Raw genomic sequence first — 16,389 nt, 5'->3', positions numbered from 1 at the left:
ATTGAGAGAGAGAGAGAGAGTGAGGGAGGGAGAGAGAGAGAGAGAGAGAGAGAGAGAGGGAGAGAGAAAGCGTTAGTAGATATAGGCACGCTTTTTGAATTTCAGTCTTTTTTCCATATACTTGTATGTTTTTTTTTTTTTTTTTTTGTTATTCTCTGTGCTGCTTCAAGTTTCCTTTCTTTGTTTTTTTTTTGTTTGTTAATTTTTGCGCGAAATATTAAAAAATTTGTTACTTAAACCCTAACTAATATTTAAGCTATGAACAGCTTCTAAAATGTACAAAATGTAGTGAGCTGTTTGGCTAGCCTTACAAAACTAAAAACTGGGCAATTATGTTTTCACTTTCCTTTCATCGTCTTCATCTTCGTCTTCGTCTTCCTCCTCTACTTGAGCTAAACCTTCCATGATCTATGTGGGTAATACTGCTAGATAAAAAGTTAATGGTGAGCTGATTGGGTGAATGCGGGGACGGAACGGGACTGTTGGCTTGGCAAGAGGTTGAGGGCTTAGATGGATGGGTTTGTTGTACGAGTATAGCTAGCCTAGGCTTAAGGCTAAATAACAAAAGTCTAAGCGTAGTAGACAAATACATAACATGCATAAAACACACACACACACACACACTTACACATACAGACAGACACACAAGTACACACATCTACAACTAAGGGGGGTGGGGGTTAGGGGGGACTACCTTAGAGCTAGCTTACAGACACGTATGGATAATCTTCTTCGTTCGACACAGCTTGCACTTGACCTCGCAGCACCAATGGAAGGTGCAGGCGCAGCGCTCGACCACGACGACCTCCTGGGTGCGATAGCCACGGCCGCAGCACATCAGATCGCAGCCGTCGACGCCCAGCGAGGTGTCGTTGCACTGGCGACCATGTGTGCCCAGAATGCCCTGACGCAGGTTCTTCTCGCAGAAGCTCGGCGAGGGCTCCAGATAGACAATGTCCTTGGGACCGGGCGGCTTGTGCTCGGGATTGTGCGGGTTCAATTGGAAGTGGTATCTGTAAGTAGCAGGGAAGAGAATATGGATTAGAGAAATACGTTGGTATTATTTGCAGCCAATTAATTATAGTTAATAGAGATATCCGCAAATAACGTCTATTTTGTTTTTTTTTTACGAAAAAATCATTCACTTTTAGTAACTTTGAGAAAGCGAGGAATTTTCCAATTTGCTTTTCTTAGGATTCTCTATGCATTTACATGACTTCAAAATTTTAATTTTTTATGCATTTTCCTAAAATGTAATGATTCATTTTAAGTTTTCCTTTACAACTTTATATCTAATCACTGTGTGTTGAGGAAAAGTTACAGCTTCAGTTTTATTTTTGATAAAAAAGTTTTTGCTCAAAAATAAAACCCAAGCTGTAATTTTGCTTCAATTTATTTTTTTAAGATGGTTTTTTTTGCCCAAAACTGCTTGATAGAGACTCGTCTTGACTTATAGTTTAAGGATATATATAAATTTTGTCCTTATACCCTACGAAAATGGCAGGGATAATTACTACTCGAGGTTCATTTTTGATCAATAAAATAAAACTTAGAGAACTATCATTATTTTAAAAGTTTTATTTTTAGGACCTAAAAAAAAGGTTATTAGTTCTGAAGTGAAGCTCAAAATTAATCATTATATTGTGAATACAAATTTTAAAAAATCATTATGTTGTAATTTGTATAATAATACTTATAATGGTTACAATCTCTGGAGTTATCAAGTGAATCGAATTTTTCTCTATCAATAACTTTAAATCCTTTTTATAATCCAAATCAAAATAGTGCAAGGCTCAAAAATAATGATTATTAGTTAAGTTGTAAGATTAATCATTATATTGTATATTATTTAAAAATACAATCATTACAATCTCTGGAGATATCAAGGCAATAAAATTGTTTTCTATCGACAACTCAACCATTTTTATAATCTAAAACGATTTAGCGCAAATCTTTCAAGAACGTTTTCCAATAACAAACAATCGAGCTCTGCTTTATAACTAAGTTTTCAACGTACCTATTGTGCTTCTTTCCCTGGCGACGACCATTCCGTGCTCGGGCACCGGCCACTGGCAAGCTGTTGGGCGAAGGCATGTTCGGATGATGCTTGTTGCTCAGCAACAGCTCCGGCATGTGATCGTTGAGCATGCGTTCGTCCTCGAACCCGCTGACTACCGGTGGGAGTCCGTTGCCGCCGCCCACGGCATTGCCGCCCGCTGCATTGGGACTGACTACGGCGACGGCGTTGCTGCTCTGGCGCAGGCTGTTGCTGACCTGGACGCGTGTAGCGCCATCGAAGCGGGCCTTGAGGTTGTCGCCAATCACACGGAAGTTGGCCAAACGCATCCAGCACGTCTTCACCGTGCATGAGCCGGACATGCCGTGGCATTTGCACTCTTGACGCATCTCCGACTGCACATGCTGCAAGTTGAAAGAAAGAGGGGGGATGGGAAACCATTCATTAGTATGACTTTATTAGGTTGGCTGACTGGCTGCCTGCCTGGCTGGCTGGATGGCTAGCTGGATGGCAATATGTTTTTCACTTAATTATTTTGCCGTTTTTTGCTGCTGTCGGATGGCTGGCTGGCTGGTTGGTTAGTTGGTTGGTTGGTTGTTGGCCCGCCTGCCACGTTGTTGCAGTTATTAAAAATCAATAAATGTTGCAACTTGCTGTGCGCATGTTGCATGTTCCTGTATGTACACCACATACATATATGTACGTGTGTGTGTGAGTGCCTTGTAATTGTGCTGCAAAGCACAGACCGATCCAAAAGTAAGAAATCAACGCAGTTGGGGGCCCACCACACAGTACGCGCCATGCGCATGGAGCCCATAACAAGTAATAAAATAATAACACAGATGGTGGGCTCGATTTGGCGCTGGAGCTCAAGCCGGAGAAGTGGAAGGCACAGGCACAGGCAACGGGCACACACCAACTACTTTTGGTTAACGGGCCCGTAGTGGTCTAGGCTTTGATGCACAGCGCGCTACTTTCTACGCCCCACACACTCCGTTTAAAGGCGGCGACTGAGTGAACGCAGTCAGGCGGCAGAGGAGCAGGAAGATGCACAGTGGGAGTAATTTAGATAATGAGGCCAAATGGTTGTTAATGTGGGAAACCACACGATGAAGTTATTTCAATCATCAAATCAATGCGACGTCTTTAATAACATATAGAGTTCACATTGGAATCATAGAGTATGATTGATCGCTTTGAAAGTTAGTACTTGAAATAATGCAATGAAGTTATTTAGGATGAAGTTATTTAAGAATCAATTCAATGTGAATTAATAACTTATAGAGTTCATATTGGAATCGTACTCTCTTGATCGTTTTAAGAGTTAGTATTTGAAAGACTGTCATACATTCGAATCGAATGATCCCCATTTAATATCAACTAATTGAAGTTTTCAAATGTAAATAGTTTGTCTGTTATTGACACTCATTTTTAAATGGATAGATTATTTAGTCTACATTCAGTCTCAACTACCATTGTGGCATCCATTGGTGGACCTAACGCGTTTAGCATTCTTTCACATGAGTTATTGGTAAATAATCTAATTAATTTCACTGACAGCACAATATCGAAATCAAACGAAATGCTCGATTGTCTCCATTGTGCGACGTTGGCAGCTGCTTGTGACCACTTTTTTCGTGGCTTTGCGCATGCGCACAGAACTGAGCTGTCAACAGTTTAAAATACGAGCTACAAGAGCGCAAACGAGTGCACACACATGTATATAAGCGAGTGTGTAAGTGTGTATAGATGTCTGTGTGTGTATTGGCAATATTAGGCACGCTTAACAAGTTGAGCTGGCCAAACCAATTGGGGCTACCGCAATTAATGAGACACGGACTGCGGACCACGGACCGTGGGGCGGAAATGTGGCTGACTTTTATTAAGCAACTCATAAATCGGGCTAACCAATCCAACCGAACTAACGACGACAGCCCAGAGAGAAATATGTATGTGAGCGTAGAGACTCTCTAAAGTGTATTACTTACCGCACGACCCGCCTCATTGTTGTGGAGATTCATTTTTTCGCGCAGGTTGCGTCCCCGCTCGCCAGTATCCACGAATTCTCTGGAGAATTTGAAGCCGAAGCCAATGTTATCGGAGCAGCCACCCCACTCCCAATCGCGCACGCCCGCCACACTGCCCGCCTGATGGTTGGCCTGGGGGGAGCGTGTCTGATGGCTGTAGTCGCAGGTGCAGGACTCGATGGTGCCTTCGCTGCAGGCGCGGGCAATCGAATGGGTCACGGCCGCGCTGGTGATCGCATAGATGAAGCCCGTCTCACGGCAGCCTGCAAGAGAGAGAAACAGAGGGGGAGAGAGGGGGAGAAAGAGGTGAGTAAGTGTTGCTTCTGGGTGTCCCCACTTGAGTGGAGGTAGAGCGACCCCCCAAGACAAGATCTCAATCTGCTGCTGAAGTGACCAGCACGGCCAGAGAAGAGTTAACAACAAAAATTGTATTTTTATGAGTAATGGCACTTGTCTTCAAAAGTCTGGTCAATTATGACACTTCAAGTTATCAATGCCCGAGCAACACGGAGCAGTTGCTGCTGTCTCTGGCTGGCTGGCTGGCTGGCTGCCTGCCTGCCTGCCTGCCTGACACAGATTAAACGCTCAACTATAAATTCCATCTTAACACTTTGCGCTTGACGATGATCTAAATAAAAATGTGCGGCCACCGTCGTTGTAGACACGCTCGAGTGCTGTTGCTGTTGCTGTTGACTTTGTTGCTGTTGTTGTACAAACTTAATTTTATTTTTAGTTGTTGCTCTGCCGCTTCTGCTGCTTCAGCTTCTGCTGCTTCTTTTGAAAGGCCATCACAGATAAAGAAACAATGAAAATTGAATTTACATGTTGCAGATAATTTTTCAAGTGGTCGCTCGTTCGTTGTCCGTCGTCTGCCCGACCTGAGCGAGATAGATAATGCCTGACTATGACACATGGAGGAGTTGCTCACAATTCTCGTACTCGTACTCGTACTCGTACGCTATGCTGACTTATGGTTATGACAGTGAGGCAGTCGGCCAGTCAAACAGTCAAACAGTCAGTCACTGGAAACCGTCTTTGGTTTGAAACTTGGCTAAGGTCTGTTTAGGTATGTATGTGTGGTGCTGATTGATGTGTGTTTGATTGACTTGGCGCTGCCTGTGGCTGTTGATTGACACACAGCGCATAAAGACAACTTCCGCCTAATTTTGCCGCTTTGATTTTTCTTAATTTCCCGGAATTCTCCTATGCTACAATTTTTCCCAAATTTCCAGTTAATTGCTGTTTGTTTGCTCTTGGCTTGCTATTGCTTTACTCTCCTCGTTTTTGGCGCGCTGTAAATAATTTCACGTAGAAGCAAAACATTCAGGTAAATATAGCCTCTCGTCGCCTCTCGACTGGTGCTGTGATGTTTGGTGTCTGATAAGGCACTGACTGTGTCAGGCCTTAGGCCAGGCCAGGCCAAGCCGGCCCAGGGCAGGCGACAAACGATCGCGACGCATGCGCAAAAGGCGGGGGAGTGACAAACCGACTGACGAACTGACTTTGGTGATTAGCTTAACAAGAATTCGCGTTACATGACGTTTTCATTTGCTTTCTTTCAGACACGGTTATACAAATACTTAATATTATTATTATTTTTTGTTTTTTGTGGTTACTGGCTGTGTAAATAGTTCGCCAAAGGTTTCGCGGAACATCAGACAAAAGGCAATAAAAAATAAAAAAATAAAGCAAGGCAATTAAAGTGAAAGAAATGCGCCAAGTGAGTCGTCAAAGTTTCTTCTTTTGGGTGTGTCCCTTTCCTTTCCTCCGTTCCCCCCTTTTTTCTGTTGTTATTGTATTGTAGGAGGAGGCATTATTAAACTGCCTGCTTTTTTTGTTCACAATACACAATCTACTGCAAACAAATGTCAGCGTATTTTGACAATTACTCAGAGTTGCTCACAAAGTGCAGCGCACAGCTCGATGTGGCAACGCCTACACCTGAATGTCTGTATGAGCACTCGTACTCATATGTTTGAATGTATGAACCTGTGTAATCCGAGAAGTTTTTGCGTAATTGCCAGAGCCAAACGGATTTCCGTTGGTAGTGGGCGTGCCGCCTGCGCTTTATAAAAATTAAATAAGCAGTTGTCGAAATTGAGAGCAAAGGCTCAAGATTTGCTGCCTAGGTAGCCGGCTGGCCAACAGCGACTGAAGGATCTGTATCTGCGCCTAAGCTGCTTACGAGCAAACGTTTAAGATATTCAAGATTAGGCAGCAGCGTGCTAAGCCACAGATAGAGATACACAGATACTCAGTGCCTCAATGCCTCTTCTCGGAATAGTTTAGACATTGATATAAAACCAAAGAAGAGGCTACGCAGTCAGGGGGCGCATTCGTCATGCGCAAGACGTTCATGATTAGACAGCAAAAAAAAAAAAAAAGATGGGAAAAAAGGAGCTGACAACAATGTGCCTGGCAAGTCAAAAAGGTATGCAATGAGTGCGAGTCCTAATAGACGAGAGCAGCCTGTTAAAGCGTGCAAAAAGTCTGCGAAAAGATTCTGCCTCTGCCACCGTCTGCGTCTTGGCGTGGCAAATCGACAAGGTGTCACCAATTAGAAAACAAGTTAGTTGACTTAATTTGTTAGGCAGCCAGCCGGGCAGGCTAGGAGGAAAAGGCAGCGGGCGTTCCAGGCCCGAAAAAAGGCTGTATCCCGCTGACTGCTGTCATAAAAGGCTATCCAACCCCTAACCCCTAAGCAGAGCCCGTAAGGTCCACTGCGAGGCAGTCTCTCATGAATGATTGTTGTCGCACAGTTTGAGCAGCACTGACAACCCCAAGTGTTAATGGGTCTGTGTCTCTTCTGTCTCTCTATCCCTAGCTACCTCTCTACCACTCAGTCTGTCAGTCCGTCAGTCCGTCAGTCTGTCAGTCTGTCGCTCTGTCACTCTGTAGTAGGCAGTAGGTGTTAATTAATGTTAAGTAGAAAGCAGGCAGTCACATAAATTTTAATGTGGCCACACATAAAAATGTTCAGCAAGCGATGAAAGTGCTGCGATAAAAAGCTATCAGCTCTTGAGTGCGCCAGCAATATACACTGTATGTACATATACTTGTATAGAAAAAGGATCGTTGGTTGCCTGTTGATAAGAGCTGTGCAGACAGGCTATAAGGTCGGTCATAAAGTCAGCTGTCGACAGACGCTTCTGCCAAACAATTGAAAATTGACATCAAGAGCCGGAGTGAGAGTCGAAGTCGGAGTAGGAGTCGGAGTCGCGCATTTTTATGAGCGAGTCGCACGCGTCGCACGCCCACCATATGCTGCACATGCGCCTAGAAACAGGTAGCATCTCTGCTCACCAGTCAGTAGCTAATAAAACTGCGTGACATTCTCTGCAAAAATTCATATGAAAACTGCATAAAGAAACAGCTTGAGGCGAGAGGACAGCCTCTGGCTGTTTACATTTATATGAAAATTATTGTTGACAAGAGCAGCAACAAGAATGGCTGACTGCTGGCCACGAGGGAACAAAGTGTTGCTCAGCTGACGGCGCTCTGGGATTTGCCACCGTTGTCAAACTGTCAGCGTGTGCGGCCATCAATGCAACTTGCCACTTGCCACTTGCCACTTGCCTCCTGCCTCTGGCCACTTGCAACACAAACACAAACACTTTTGATTGATTTGAATTGCTTGCTGACTGCCAACTTTTGTGCAATTAGCATGAGCATGCGATGATGAAATGCAAGTGGAGCAACAAAGCAACAAAGCAACAAAGAACCAGCATTGTTGTTGACTGCTTCAGCTATGCCCAAGAATGGCCGCAGAATTGTGCAGCGAAAGTGCAGCACATGTGGCTGCAACAGTCCCATTCAACGTTGCAGAGTTAGGTAAGTGAGTAAGTAGCTCTAGTTGCACAAACAACTCAGCTCACATTACAACAAACAGTTGCCTCTTTGACATTTCAAGCATCAATTTCATTACTAACCAGCAGCACCAATTTGTGGATGGGCGTTAACAACAAAAACAACAACAGCAACAGCAACAACAACTCGAGTACATACTTTAGTTTTCACTGCCACACGCAGCCCCTAAAAGCTACTCAAATTACAGGCTGTGGGAAATGTTCCCTCACAGAAGACGTTTTCATTCAACATATTCTAACACAATTTCTGATCAAACTTATTTAAAAAACGTGCAAAAAAAACTTACAAAAATGATTTGAAAGATTTAAGTTTTAAAAAAGGTTTTATTAATTTTAGTTTCGGTTGAAGGCTTCAAGCATAATTTGCCAAAATGAATGGGAAATCTTTTAAACGAATATTTATAACTTCTTTAATGTATTAGTAGTTCATCTAATAATAATAATACTCGATTGTTATCCCTAAGTATTGTATTTTAACAGCAAAAGAACTGAGATTGCTATAAAATTATTATATGATGATAATTTTATATATATAATCTCCTCCAACATCTACTTTTATAAAGCAATCTGTCGATAATTGTAATAATCTCTTGAAAAAGATTGGAAGAAAAGGAATCGCAAATTCATGATAAATACTTTTGTATGATATTCATTTTATCATTCAATGATTCATTGATGGTGGGTGTTGCAAATCCTTTTATATATTTTTAACTAAGCTCTGTTCATGACACAATTCTATAATCTAAATATAAAGCTCATTCATTTGAGTAACTGACTATTGCTACCATTACTGAATATATTTTTGTTTTACTATCCGCATAAAAAAATCCAAAATTATTTTTCAAATAAAATGGGGCAAATTTTTAATTAAAGATCACTTTTTTTTACTTTTAATTCAAAAAGAATGGAAAAACTGGCTACGCTTCTTCATCATCACTTAATGATATATTACAGAATTACATTCTCATTTTAATCCCTCCCTCATCACAATTCTAAACTTACCACGATCGACAATTTTGCCAAAGAGATTCTTGCCGCGCAGAAAATTGCGAGTCGAGCAGTTCCAGCGGCGATTCCGAAACTGATGCTGGCACTCGCTTATGGCCAGATTGGCTCCCTTGACGAGGGCGCCCAGCACGCCGGGATTGTCGCGCACCAGGCGACGTTGCTTGCGACGCAGGGTGGAGTGAATGGCCGGATCCATGTACATAAAGCCGGTGCTTATGGGCGATATGTTGTTGGGTTCACCAACTTTGGCAATGCCCCTGCAAATGCGTAGAGAAAAAAAGGGAGGGGTATTAATGGAGCAATCTTCGAAATGAAATGGGACGCTGTCAAAACTATTTAATGCTTGGCTAGGTTTTTGCGCCTAATTAGAGCGATCGGCCACACGCACAACAATAATTACAACAACAAACATACAAGCACACACACACACACACTCACGTACAAGCGCTTACTTTAAACATTTTCATTATGATTGTTTCATCTATTTTTTTGTAGTTTTTTTTTGGCATTATGTTTTTCCACTTGACTTGAGTTTTCAGTTGTTGGCTTTGCGTTTTTCACTTGCGGCTTTTTTGTTGTTCTTTCTTCTTTTTTTGTTTTTGTTGTTGCTGTTGCTGTTACGACGTCAATTGCCGGCGTTACTCATGCATGCACATGTGAGTGACACACACACTCACACACACACACACACTGCCGAGCATTTGGATATACAAATATTTGTCGACACTTGTCGGCGTTCAGGCTCTCATCTTTGCCCTAGCCCATTTTAGTTGTTGTTGTTGCTGTTGCTATTGTATGTGAAACGTATAGCTATATGTGTATGCGTGTATATACATACATATATATATATACATATATTTTCTTGGCTGCAATGTTTGAAAATTGTCAGGTGGCCCGAAAACCGCACAATGTTTCCTTTTGTGCCCCTTGAAATATTTTTCCACGCTCTTTTTGTTGGCGTTGTTGTTGCTGCTGCTTTTGTTGTTGTTGTTGTAACAACTTGTTTTAAGCGTGTGCTACAATAACAACAATAATAAATAAATAACAGCGCATAAACAAATGTGTATCGACAGCTCGCCATGCAAATTAATTTGCAACTGAATTGCCGTTGATTGTTGTGGGAACAAAATTGTTAAACAATTGCGCTTCGTTATGAGTGGTGCCGTAATGTGTTTTGTAACAGTTTTTAATGTATGCAATAATATTGAGCAGCAACAAATTGACGCAAAAAAAATTTAAAAAAATACAGTACAGTTAAATAAACTGAGAATTTCCAAAAATATTGTGTGCTTGTCTGATCTAGTGTCGTATCAACACATTACATAAATCACTCAAAAACTTAAAAAAAACGTACTAAACTAAGCAGATACATCATTGGTAATATAAAATTAACTTTGATTTTAATTTGAAATCATTTCAAAACCGGAATCACCTGACTAATTGAAAAGTTTGTTGAAGATGTGATTAAAATATTAAGAAACCATTCAATACATTTTGCAATATACACTTTATGAATTCTTTTTAGCATGAATCCTATGCATTTATGCTAGAGTCCCTTTGATATTACGCTTCAGAATCACATTTAAATAATTTTAATTTTATATTTGTTTAAGATACTTGATCTGGAAATATGAAATCTCTTCTGTTTTCAAATGTTTACCCTGAAATACTTTATTTCTTGCGCACTAAACTAATACAATAAAATATAATTTGAAACGAAAGCGAAAATACCAGAAATGTGCATCAATTTCTTATTTATATTTTAAGTTCTCATTTGAGTTAACCTTATAATCAAAAAGAGTTATCATGAAATAATTGAAACAACTAAATTATGAATGTCAAAATGTCGAACTCTACATCAAAATTTGTTTCACATTTAACAACATGAATTTAACTTTAGTGAACACAAGCAAGCGGAGCACATTTAAAATTTTATTGATTCGCGGCGATCCCATTTAGGCAGTATTCGCTGCCTTTGCAATGTTAATTGTAACAACGATTTTATAAATGTACAAATTTTGATGCTGTTTGCCGCCGGCCGTTTATAACTGCCCACAAGTTTTGCGCACACAATATCGGTGGCATTGCCATTATCGATTCCCAGGCGGATTAAATCAGGGCGCAAGATTTATGCGACGGCAGATACGCGCGCAGGCAGACAGGCAGGCAACCAAATAATTTCAACATTTTCTGTTCATTTGCTGTTATTGCTTGTTGTTGTTGCTGTTGTTGTTGCACTTCATTCAATTTAATGTGGCATGGCCAAAATTTATGCCGTTATAAAATGTTATTCAGCTTAGGAACAAGAACATAAAATGCTTGAAACAGCATCAAAAAAAAGGACTGCAACTTTTTCATCTGAAACAGAAAAACAAAACAAAAGACTTAAGCAACGAACTTGATGGTGAGGCCACAAGCTGCGGTAGAGCGAAGAACCGAAGCTTTGCCGCTGCATGGCCACTGCTAACTGTAACTGTGTCACACACACACACACATGCTAACACACTAGATTGTATTCTTCAAGTATGTGTGTGTGTGTGTGTAAAGTAAAAGCTGTTGCCGGCGCGCGTTTAGAATTTTTAATTACTTTCAAAATGCGTCGGACAGTCTGCGGCATAAAAGCTTTCGTATGTGCATATGTGTGTGTGTGTGTGTGTTGCAGCTTCCGCATTGTGCGTGACGCACAACAACAACAACAAGAACAGCATTAACAAATTAAAAGCCAAGACCTTTGGCAACTCGAACTCGAGTTTTGTGGGAAAATTAGTGGACGTCTTTATGCGCGTCGCCTTCCTCATTCCCATTGCCTTAATATTATTATTGTTTTGCTTTTTTGTGGCTTTCTTTTCATCTGCTTTCTTTGTTGCTTCTCAGGGCTGCGCTTTTCGGTTAACTCATTTGGTTTGTTTGGCGCGTGCGCGCCCGTAAGGTTGCAAGTTTGTTTGTTTGTCTGATCTGATCTCAAGTTCGGGCCGCTTGTTTGCGCTTCTTCTTCTCATGCCCGCGCTAATTGCTTGATTTTGAATTTGTTTATGCAAATGTGGCGTGGGTGTGTAAACTGTTGCTGCTCTTATTGACTCTCATTCTTTATGCTCAATGTTACGCGCATGTCACGGCCAAGTGCAATTGTCACTAAGTATCTTGCCCTTTCCCCGCTTCCCTCTTCACAGTTAAATTTGGCAACACTTTTGCTTTCAACTTACCACCACATAGAGCCTCGCCCCCTGCCCGACTTCTGTTTGCTTTCGGCGGCGCTGCAAAGCGCCAACAAACATAAGCACAGCATATAGCTTAAATCCATGGTTTTGTTTTTGGTCGTTTTTTTTTTGTTTTTGTTCAGTTTTCACACAAATATTGGTGCACTACCAAAAATAAAAATCAACTGTAGCTGAATTTATGTTTTGGCTTTGGTTAAACTTTTTTAATCGCTTTTTGTTTGTTTAGACTTGTTGGCTACTTTTGCATAACTTTTTGTGTAAATATATTTGAAAATATCGCTGTGATTTTTATAGCAATTTCACGTTCAATTAGCGCACTATAAATTAGACATAATCATCGTTGGCAGGCGCATTGGGAACTTCTGATTTTTATGATGGGGGCAAGCAGCATTTTTCATAAATCATATTCGTGCGTGTGTTTCTCTTTCCTCTATTGTTAAACTTTATATTTGGTTTACTTTTTTATGGACACTCTAATTGTTGAATTGAATTTCTCACTTTGAACAATTTTAGTTGGTTATTGTCGTCAGTTATGATTTCGTTTTATGAATGAACACTCGCATTGCTTTATAACATTTGTATTTTGTGATGTGATTTTCTGCGCGAGTCTTCATATAGTATCTTTCGATGTCGAAAAGACTACGACGACAGGCGACGGGAGTGAAAGATTGTTACCCGGTTCAGTGCCAACACTTAACTGAAACACACAGCGCGTTCTTTTGCCTGCCTCTGCCTGCCTACGCTGCCTGCCGCTGCTCGTCGTCGTCGTCGTCGTCGTCGATGTCGATGTCGTTGTCGTCGACTTCACATCGACATCGTGAACGTCGTGCGTTTTGTCTTCGTCTTCGTGCATTGCTGCTATTGTTGTTGTTCTTGTTGTTGCTGTTGCTGTTGCTGTTGCCTTTGTTGCTGCTCTTCACGATCGCTTAAGCGAATAGAGGAGGAGCATTACCACATTGAGCGCATTTTGCGTGTGTATGAGCAGCACAGCTAGCTGTGCGGCAAGTAAACTGGCAGCTGCTTCGCACACACACTCACAAATTGTATGTGTGTGTTCGATCGTCGTATATAGCGGCTTGCGCACCAGGTGCCCAATAGGAAATGGCGGCGCTGCCGTTCAGCACCTCGTCGCTTGCACTCTGAGTACATAACTATGCGTGTAACACATACTTGTAGCTGTGTCTGTGTGCGTAATTATTTTAGTCATATTTCATGCATTGTATAAACTTGGCTTACAATTAGCACGCGGCAATTTCCTAACTATAGTAAGTGTTGGTTTATTTACTTCGCCAAATTTGTGATATAAAATCGAAATAGTTGTTTAATTTTATGATTATTAACTGCAAATTCAGAAATTATTCATTTCTTATTCTGCTTTGTTATCATAATTTGTTTGGTAACATACAGAAATTCTATTTTTTTGAAGCATTTGCAATATAAGTACATACATTTAAAAGGTTTTTGAATGAATTGTGATCATCTTTTGGAAAGTTCACAACAAATACATGCGCAAAGTTTGAGTAGCAGGAACATTTTTAATAATTTAAAATGTTTGAAAAGGGATTTCAAGCTTCATTTGAACAATTTATTTGATTATAGCGCACAAGTATACGATAACTTCCATATTCTATGTCGCATTCTCAGATATTTATTATTATTATGTACAAATATCATCTCCATTATAAACATCTGCAGGATAATCTCAACTTGGCGTACTTCTTGCACCTCATTTTTTTTTAGTTTGACGACAAAAAAGTAAATAAATTGAAATAAATTCTTATGATTGTCACAAAGCTTCTATAAATTGAAAATGTACTTAATATTTTAAGAATTTCGCCTTTTGATTGAACAAAGTCTTAACAAATAGTTTTTGTAATATCAAATCAGCAAACTATTATCTATATAATGTGCCTTGCTGTTATTAAATAGTTTTATTGATAAGGGGATCATTATAAAGTCTGTATATACTTGATATTTTAAAAGTTATATTACAGAAATCGATTTAGTTTATCTTTAAAGACAGCAGGCATCAACCAAAGCTTAAATTATTAAAATATATAAATTTGGTAATAAAATAAATATATTTAATTAATTTAAACACCAATTTAAATTAGCAAACATTATAAAATTAAGTTTAATCTACCTGTATAAGAAATCGTTTGCGCAACAGTCCGTAATCCTTCTTTTAAGAATAAATATTTTTGCTAGAAATATTATTATTAGTAATTTTTTATGTTATATTTTTATGATCATGTTGACTTAAAATATAGCTAATATTTGTATCCACTTTTTTTAAAAATATTATAAGCAATCTGATTATTTTTCGTAATTCTTTTTTAAGACTTCGGTTATTTTTAATTTTAACATTATTTATTAAATTTATTAAATTAAAAAATATATATTTGCTCGTTTTTGAATGCATTTACTGCGCGCCACAAACAAGTTTTTCCACACACACACACACACATACTCGTGCGTATTCACACAAGCACTTAAGCCCTGCCAAGCAATTCGGAGTGAATTGCTTCGGAGTAAGCCGGCCTATGTACAACTTACTCACATACACAAACAAATGCACTCTGCTGGTGCTGTTGTTGTTGTTCTCTCTTCTGCTGCTGCAGTCGCCGCCTGAGCTGCTGGCCATGGATATGAATGTGGATATGGCTGTGGCTCTGGCTCTGGGCAACTAATTGGACAGCACATTCATATATTTTGGGCATGCGCGCGCCCGCTCCCACCACATAGACAGACTTGGACACTCACACACACACACGCACACATCAAGTATATTGCCATTGCATTCTAGGCCCCATAGAGGCATTCGGAATGTTCAGCTTCCTCTTCCTCATTGCAGGCGCTTCATGGAATGAGATGAGATGAGCTGAGCCGAGTCGCTGTTTGCCGCTTAAGTAGGCGTTTTTGTTGCTGCCATTTGCAATGAATTAAATGTATTTTTAAGGATTATGTCAGTCCATTAATGGGCCATTATTTCGGGGCTTATGTGCGGCGAGAATTGTCATTAAATCGAGCGCAACGGCGGCACAAAATGGCGCTGTTCTGAGGCACAGTTTGAAGACATCCTGTGCAAATATTGGCACAGCCCTCTTGGTGGCCTCTGAGCGTGCGCAAAAGAGTTAGGAAACGGCCCCGGCTGCAACCAAACAGTATGCCCGAAATATACATATATTTGCTTAGGTCTGGGCCTAGGCCTTAGGCCTGGTGTGAGTCTGAGACGACGACGAGCAGTGCCAGGCTGAAAATTAGCGAGTTCTTATTAATTTTATTGCTGCGGAAAATCCAAATGATGAGACACAGCCACACAGCCACACAGCAATGAAAGCAGTAAGCAATTGAGAAGCGGAATGCACGGCAGTCGTGTAAACAAATCATAAAATGCCGAGTAGCATGAATACGATCAGTTGGTGTGTTGTTGTTATTGTTGTAGCCTTAGGTAGTCCAAGACCTGGCTCATAAAAGCGCGAGTTGTGAAGCTGGATGAGTAATGCATGTAAATAATCGTATATACACGCATGTACACTTATCGAAAAGATAGGTTTGAATTGAGAAGAAGATTTCTGAATGGTAATAAGTATAACAAAATTAAATAACATTTACCAAAAACTCTTTTTTTTCTTAAAAAAGGATGTAAATTTCTTTGAAATAAGTATCTTTTAATCAAACAGGTATGTCTTTTGAACTTCTCTGAGTGTAAAACGCATTTGCCCTGAGTGCCGGAGCATGCGTTGAATGTCTTTATTCCAGTCTTATTTGGCCAACAACTAGACGTGGCGAATCTGGCCCACAGAATTGTTGTCACCTTGTTGACCTTCGCGCATAGACCAATCGATCAAAAATGTATCTGGACAAGGTCATAAGCAGCTGTGGCCGTAACAACCAACAAATAAGAGTAACACCAACAGCCACAACAAGGCGAACAAAGCAAAAACACAGCGCCCACAGCAATGTGAGGCGTTGTTGACAACCCCCCGAGGGCCGACAACGACCTTGAGTCGACCATTAAACAACGGACGGTGAGTTTTGTGAGTTTGTGGTGCCTGTTTGTACCAAACAGCAGCCAACATGCGGCTAAGGCGAGTGTCCTTGAGCGACAAATCGATTGCCAGGGCGCAGCATTCCGTAATATAACTGAACAGAAGGTCAAACTTTGGTCAACCAGGGCCATAGAGGCGCAACAAAAAAGCGCTTCAAATTGCAGGTGATTATTAAATTATGCGTTGCAACAAGTCGCAAAG

The 16,389-nt window shown here is 40.5% G+C and overlaps 1 protein-coding gene across 1 annotated transcript; it reads right to left on the bottom strand.

The window, feature by feature from the left end:
* Positions 1-706: 706 nt before the first annotated feature.
* LOC115631951 (protein wingless) lies at positions 707-12,219 on the bottom strand. Its single transcript, XM_030528804.1, has 5 exons — positions 12,122-12,219; positions 8,913-9,175; positions 4,006-4,307; positions 2,018-2,421; positions 707-1,013 (listed from the first exon to the last, which is right to left on the bottom strand). Exons 1-5 carry the CDS (start codon positions 12,217-12,219, stop codon positions 707-709), a joined length of 1,374 nt encoding a protein of 457 aa, XP_030384664.1.
* Positions 12,220-16,389: the final 4,170 nt, after the last annotated feature.

Source organism: Scaptodrosophila lebanonensis, unplaced genomic scaffold (assembly GCF_003285725.1).
Source record: "Scaptodrosophila lebanonensis strain 11010-0011.00,11010-0021.00 unplaced genomic scaffold, SlebRS2 tig00001412-arrow-pilon, whole genome shotgun sequence".
Taxonomy (NCBI): domain Eukaryota; kingdom Metazoa; phylum Arthropoda; class Insecta; order Diptera; family Drosophilidae; genus Scaptodrosophila; species Scaptodrosophila lebanonensis.
This window is presented reverse-complemented; position numbering and strand designations above follow the sequence as displayed.